General features: G+C 40.3%; 1 protein-coding gene across 1 annotated transcript; it reads right to left on the bottom strand.

Moving 5' to 3' along the window:
• Nucleotides 1–219: 219 nt before the first annotated feature.
• On the bottom strand, nt 220–6235 carry KRR1 (KRR1 small subunit processome component homolog). Its single transcript, XM_068935925.1, has 10 exons — nt 6099–6235; nt 5484–5659; nt 4851–4985; nt 4538–4663; nt 4342–4425; nt 3484–3540; nt 2810–2980; nt 2567–2644; nt 2364–2457; nt 220–877 (listed from the first exon to the last, which is right to left on the bottom strand). Exons 1-10 carry the CDS (start codon nt 6193–6195, stop codon nt 735–737), a joined length of 1161 nt encoding a protein of 386 aa, XP_068792026.1. The 5' UTR covers nt 6196–6235; the 3' UTR covers nt 220–734.
• Nucleotides 6236–7374: the final 1139 nt, after the last annotated feature.

A 7374-nucleotide genomic window follows, 5' to 3' on the forward strand; every position in this document is an offset into this window, starting at 1 on the left:
CTAGAGAAAGGTAATAATTTATTTTTATCCTACAGCACATTCTACATGGAAAGACATCTGCTTTGTACTACAATCTGTCTAATAGCCTCCAGGGTAATGCTAACAAAAGGCAGCTGATTAATGGTTTAAGATTGTAGTTGTTTAATTCTCACCTGAAGCTGTGAGCTTGTGTCATGGAAACCAAGATATAGGTTTTGCAGTAGATGACTACTTAAAGGATTTAAGAACAAACCTATTAAAAATAGTTTATTAACAGCAAGACAAATACATAAAAATAATTAGCTTTTACAGAAACAAAAGCATAATATAATAACAAATCTTGCCTGTTTTGCACCATAACTGAGGCTCCTTATGGTTTGGTAGCCTTTCACAAAAAAAGATTACCTTGGACTCCCATCGAGTTCTCAGAACCTGACGTTTAACAGTCTGTGCCAAACTCCTAAAACAGTTGTATTACAAAACTCTCCCTTTAGAAAGATGGGTATTATCAAAACACTCTCTTATTTTCTCAGACAATATGGCAGAATAGATCATCTTCACCAGCCTTGACTATTTTACATAGCTGCTTTAGGTCCATTATCTAAGCGTGCTTATAAGAGAATGGTCTCTCTATCTTGTCTTTTCTTGCGTACATTATACTGACATCAATATGTGGTTAAACTTTAAGTCTCAAATCTCCCAAGTATGAAAGTGTTTCTTAACGTAGGAGAACAGTGAATGTCTTGGGTGATGAATTATTTCTTTTTCTTTTTTTTCTTTTCATCTGCTGCAATCTTTAGTTTGACTTCCTCTACTGGAAGTGCTCCTAGTTTCTTCTTCTTTGCGTTTTTCACTTTTTCCTTGATGGCTTCAATATCAATTTTTTTCTCAGTGGAGGCTATATAATAAAAAACACAAAAATAACAGGCATGAATTTTACTTTTTCTAAATTATAGCAGTCTGCAAGATGACTCCATATCTATTGACAGTAAACTGTGTCCCATTGCATTAGAGAGTCTACTTTAAATCCACTAAAGACTGTATAAGTTATTCCCATAATTTTTACTGAAACTAGCATTCTTCACAAGCGTCTTTCAGCAGACTTCAGAGAAAAGTCATGTAAAAAAAGTCTTATACAACCACATTTGAACATGAGTGCCATACACCGCACATACACAAACTACTATCACCCTCCCCTTAGACATTCCATCAGAATTAACATGTAGTCGCAGTCTTGGCGATATGCCTGTTGTCTTGGGGGATCTCACATAAAAAGAGAAGAAATTTATTAGCGAATTCTTACACTTGGAGAAGCATTCAATTCGTTCTATCTTTCTGCATTTAACTAACATTAGGAGCTCCCACACATGCCTGTCCCATCCTTATACTCTTTCCCTGGCAGAATCAGTAGGAGAGAGGACTTTTGATCCAACCCCATATGATCGTTTTAATAAGAAATTTCTACAGGGAATGTCAAAGTTGAATGCTTAATGCTGAGCAATGTGAATAATCTATTCTGCTCGCCTAGTTTATCCAACTCTCTTCTCTCAAACAATTAATTTCTACATCCAACAGCGGGTACCAGCTGTCCCTTTTGGATCTCAATTCTTCTCTAAACACAAAGTATTGTTGTAATTGATTCTTGGAAAACTGAAGGATTTAAGTTCAAAACATACAGCAGCTGGAAAAGCACAGTACTTGAGTACATTAAATAGCAGGATTTTGAAGATTTACTGCCATCGCAAAAAATATGTTGTAAAATAAATCAATGCCTCAGAATACAGATTCTTTTCAAAAAAGAGAAACGTAGTGTAATATACACTATAATAATAGAAATGTAGTATATCTAATGCAATATGTAGTTCAATCAATGAATCCAGACAACTTTTCTTGGACTTTATGCACTAAAGCAATATCTCAGGAGGAATACAAGCTTTTAGTCTGCATACAGCGTGAAGATTTACTTCTAACTTTAAGAAAAGCTGTTATTCTGTCTTATTCCAATACTTACTTGTGGCATAACTTTTCAAGGAAGTGTCGCCTCTGGGTTTCTTTAAATGAAAAGCATGCGGGTGAGGGCAAAAGCTATGTAGGCTTCACTACAACTGTCAAAAGCTCAGAACTGATATAGTCAAAAGAGCGAATTCAGACGGCCTTCTCTGTACTTCCATCAGGAAGCTGCTCCACAGTGAATTGTCATTTTATAGATACAAAGTTATGAGCTGTTTGATCTTTCTACTCTCCCTGGAAACTCCAGGGATGAGTTTAACTGCTAGGATTGCTTTACATGACCTTTCTTACTTCCTGCAGCTACATCTCTGCATAATCACTTAGCATAGGAATCGACAGCAAACAGCTTTAGAAGAGGAAAAATAAAAGGTTACCTTTCTTTGCTTTCACAACTGGCTTTTCCTTAGGTGGGATAAAAGCTTTATTTCTTTCTTCTTGTCTTTTTTTGATTGCATCTGCTTGTTTTGCCTAAAGTTACCAACAAAAAGATTAAGTATCAGCAGTGGAGGGCAAAAGGGACAGAAATGAAAGTCAGAGCAATCAAAAATCTTAAAATGAGCAGCGAGAACAATTTTACCTTTATCTCTTCTACCCGCTTTCGTTTCTTCTGGCTTTCTTTCAAGAAGTATTCACCACTTGCCAATTCCTTATCAATCTACACAAGACAAGTAAAGAGAAGCTTGAGATAATTATGCACCATCAGCCACATGCATAGTATCAAAAAATTAGAATTTGACAGAAGAGGGCTTCCAACTTGTTGTTAGCAAGAACAAGATTTCAAATCATGTTATATTCCTGTATAATCAAACCTTCAACTGACCTGACTTTCTGGCTGTGGAGGCGGGAACGGTGTGTACTCCTTTTTAACATTTTTCTTCTTTGGCTCCTTGCGTTTTTTCAAGTTCTTCCGCTTGAACTTAGGCAAAAATCTTTCCCAACTTTGTGATCTCAGTTCAGGATCTTTTGATAATTCCCTTTTGATCATTAAAGTCTTCAGTGGTTTTAGAATGTCACAGAAGTTATTAAAAAAAAAAAAAAAGTAATATAGTAGTACCCAAGAGCTCCAATTTGCAAGTTTTACTAAACTAACATTCAGTCTGCATCACCTGAACCCTCTGTCTTTCACTGCAGTAAGAGATTAGTGGGGGGTTAATTATGAACAGCTGACCCAGAAAGATAAACATGTCTCAAGACAGGACCAAAACGCACTGGAGGAGCTGCCTCAGTTTACAAGAGCATGTATCAGGCAATCCATCATGAAGGGAGGAAAGTTAGTACACATTTTTCCTTTTGTGTTTTCTCAGATACTGTCAATGATATTTGGCAACACACCCTAGTGAAAAGGAGGATATCCAAATGAGATTTTTTTTTAAAGCACAATCTAGAGGTTCTCAAAAATAAATTACCGCACAAACATGTAATTATTGATACACATCTCTACAATAAATAGCAGAACTTTACTGGAGACAAAGATACATACTGGATCATACTCACTTTAATGTTATATATGGGATGTATATTCTTCATTGTGTCCAAAACAACTTTTCTAACCTATATTTAATAAAAAAGGAAGAAGAAAAAAGAATAGAAAACCTAGCAAGTATATCAAATTCTAATCAATTAAAATACTAGATATACTATAATATTTCCAAATTCTTCAGAGTGGAACTTGGAAAAGGTTTAGAAAGCATTCCCCCCAACACCCTAAAGTTGTTGATAGCTTGAAAAAAGCTAACATGCACAGCTAATTTGAAGACACACTAGTTCAGAAACATAATTAACTATGTTGTCATGTTTCTAATACACTCCAGCACAACCACAAATAATGCTTTCCTGTTACCGTAGGTTTTATAGCATCATGAGAAGTTTTTGCTTTTGACAAGCATTCTGTACCTATGTCATTACTAAAAAACATTAGATGTTTCTTTGTGTTGCATACCAATAACACTGCAGTATTTCCACTGCTACACCTTCTTATTTGAAAACGCACACAAGTTCTGCATTGTAGGCAACAGAAACAAAAGCAGAAGAAATAGAGGGAGTTGTAGATATTATTTAGGAACATCTGAAGGCATCCCCCCCACTTTGCTATACCTTTCTTTCCCAAGAAAGGAGAAAGAAAAAGAAAAGATGATTTGTAAAATACCTTCTCATGTCACGGGCAGAAGGATCTTGGAGACTAAACAAAAGTCAGCAGCTAAGAGTACGGACATTCACATAAATGTAGTTTATCAACACATAGCTGAAAGTCAGCGAGATCCTCCTGAGGCTGTCAGGCTCCACCTTTAAAGTCTGCCTTAGAAGGGGGGGAAATAGAAGTACGCTACACAAACTGCTAATGTCTCCCCTTACCTCTTTTAGCCCACTGAAAGGTCCAAGGGCTGAAACAGTGTTTCCTTGCACCATAATGTAACAGTTTGTTAACAGTTCCAGGGCCTACACACATATAAGAGAAAAAGAAAAAGGAAAAAAAGGAAAAAAAAAGTAAGCCAAAGATCTGAGATTCAGGTCCAGGAATTTTCAGGATCACTACACCTATAGGAAATACCTTCAGGGTAGATCCTTTTGGCCCAAGAAGTCGTCCTCTTCTTTTTATAAAACTTTCTCTGTTCCTCACTAGAGATCCTATTTTAATGATATCACATGCAACATCATCCTGAAGGATACGAACTGCCTAAAGATACAAGAGGCAGATAATATCATCTGAATATAGATGTATTATTTTGAACAGTCAAGGAAATAAAATAGATCATTCTTCTCACTTCACCTGATTCTACTCAAAAGTCTCACATTTTGAAAATGTAGTATTTTATAACTATTATGATATAAATTGATATCAACTTCCATGATTTAGTACAGACCTGTTCAAATGGAACACTTCTTGCTAGAAGTTTTATTAAATCTCTAGCCCTGATGATTGCATATGGATCAAAAGTCTTCTTAGTGGTGGTGACAGTCATGCTACCTTCAATTAGATCCAGTGTCGCATTCACATACTGCAATATTTGAAAGGAAATAGTGAATTAATTTCTAAATAAAACTCTCGCAATTCACCTTCAGAATTAAGAAGAAATAGAATGCTATATGCTGAATGCAGTTTCATTTTCAAGAATTCTTAAAGTGACTTCCACCTTAAGAAAGTTTGAGAAAAATTAACTGAATATATACACCACAAGGCCTGAAACATCACCTCCCTCACCTCCTTCAATTTGGGTGAAATAAAGTTGTCAGCTTCTGGACGACTAGAGTCTTGCTGCTGCAATGAGCTTCACTGAAAATTTAACAGTTGTAAGGAACTGTAGGTCTGGCTACAGAGACCTCCACTGACATCAGCGGGAATGAAAAATAACACTATAAATTCCAAATGCAAGCATGTTAGAAATATAAATACATGCAACACTGTAAAAATGACCAGCACTACTTCTACTAGCTTATGTAATAACTGTCTCTCCCAAACAATAAAATATAACATTATAATAAGTAATTATTCATACATGTTCACTCAAGGCTTTCTGTACTAGTGGCCAGCACTCTTTCAAGTATGCTTCTCTATACTTTGGGAACAATGTCGCAAAACTGCTTTCTTCCAGAAGCCCTCTAGGATTATCTTCTCTCGTAAAGGCTGGCTCTTTCCATCCATCTGGGACGGTGAGAAGTTCAGATTCATCAACTGTTAAAAAAAAAAACAAAACCAAAAAACAACATGTATTTAACTGCTTTTTGTTTTTCCATCATCGACTATTCTCCCTCCTGCCTGTTTAACTGCAGAAGACTAACAGAAAACAGGTACTCAGCTGGGTTTATTTGACACCCCGTTACGCATCTTTCCTGCCCTTGAAGACACTACGGCTCTTAAGCGAGTTACTCGGAAGTTCCACAGCCGATATACGCTTCATAGACGTGACATTAGACAAGAACCAGGTATAACATTTTCAGACCGCCCGGCTTCCACCCGCTGCCCTTTCACCCCCTGCCGAGCTCCTCCTTTGGCCGTGGGCAACCGGAGGGACCGGCCGCGCCGGCAGCGGGCAGGGCCCAGCACAGGCCTTCTCCGCAGCGCCCGGCCCTCCGGCCAGGCCGCCGCCGCCGCCGCCGCCGCCCGCCCCCACCTTTCGCCACTTTCTTTTTCTGAGGGCGCTTCGGCGGCGGGTGTTGCTCCCCCTCCTCCTCCACCGCCGCCGCCTCTGCCTCCTTACGAGCCGCCATGCCACTGCCTTTCACCTTTCACTCGCCACCGGAAGGGGCGGGCTGCGTTGCATGCCGGGAACTGTAGTTCTCTCGTGGGGGGGTTGCGCGGCATGCCGGGATCTGTAGTCCTCAGTGCCTGGCCGCGCGGCATGCCGGGATGTGTAGTCCGGCCGCCGCCACCGCCACCGCTGCCGGCCCGCGGCCCGCGGCCTGGCCCCGCCGCCCGCCGCCCCCTGTAAAACCAGAAACCCCTAGTTTAAAAAAAAAAAAAAAAAAAAGATGCCTGGAAGTAAAATGGAAACCCATGTCACCATCCCCTCCACCCCAACCTCCAAATATATTAACTACATAATAGTGCCAGCCTTCATTGTGGAGACCGTTAGTTGGCAAATGCCATTAAAAATGAGTGAGGAAAATGTCCGTGAAATCCACGTGTTCCAGAAGGTCAAAATGGTAGGCAAACATTTTGCCACTTTCCATTAAGAAATTAATAATTAAAAAAAAAAACAACCCCACCCCAGCACAACCCTCGGAGAGGTAATTAAGAGGAGGCCAGGTCGCAGTCACGGAAAGGCGTTGGGCTGGAGCGCTGCCAGGCGCGACTAAGTTAATTAAGCGCTCCAGCTGGTCTCTGACATTTAATTATAAAGGCTGAACGCGGGGCTGCGTTTGGTACAAAACCGCCCGGCACCACGCGGGCGAAGGCTTGGGGTGTGAGGGCCGCGGCCGTGCCGTGGCACGGGTCAGGAACGCAAAAAAACACAGCTTTCCACCATAACTACTTTATTTGTAACGCGCACCTACGCCTTGGTGACAGCGGCTCCTGTTCCTAACGGCAACATCAACTTTCAACGGGCTGGGCTGGGTGCGTGATCAGGCTACCAGAGAGCTCACCCGGTCTCCCAGGATGGCTTTTTAAACCCCCTCTAAATTCTCTGTCTACTCAAATTACAGTCACAGACTTTAATGTAGCTAGCGCTGCCGTTAAGATGAGAGGCGTGTACTTAGTGTCTTCTTTTCTTCCGCCTCTTTAATGTCAAACGTATTTCTACCCCGGGGTTTTCGGCTTCGATTTTTCTACTGCTATTGTGCAACACAAAGGTGGGGGGGGGGGGGGGGGGACCCAGCAGCATCAAAATGTGAACTGAGGTACTTTGATAAATACTTGAGGTACTTCAGTGCTCATAACCGAAGAAA

Source organism: Struthio camelus, chromosome 1 (assembly GCF_040807025.1).
Source record: "Struthio camelus isolate bStrCam1 chromosome 1, bStrCam1.hap1, whole genome shotgun sequence".
Classification (NCBI taxonomy): Eukaryota; Metazoa; Chordata; class Aves; order Struthioniformes; family Struthionidae; genus Struthio; species Struthio camelus.

Bases quoted from the DNA above. Each gene is read 5' to 3' on its own strand.
- KRR1 (XM_068935925.1), bottom strand. From the start codon at position 6,195: ATGGCGGCTCGTAAGGAGGCAGAGGCGGCGGCGGTGGAGGAGGAGGGG. The intron at 3,541-4,341 runs GTAAGGGGAGAC...TATTAAATATAG, and splicing joins CTTTCAGTGGGCTAAAAGAG to GTTAGAAAAGTTGTTTTGGA. The intron at 2,981-3,483 runs GTGAGTATGATC...AAACCACTGAAG, and splicing joins ATCCCATATATAACATTAAA to ACTTTAATGATCAAAAGGGA.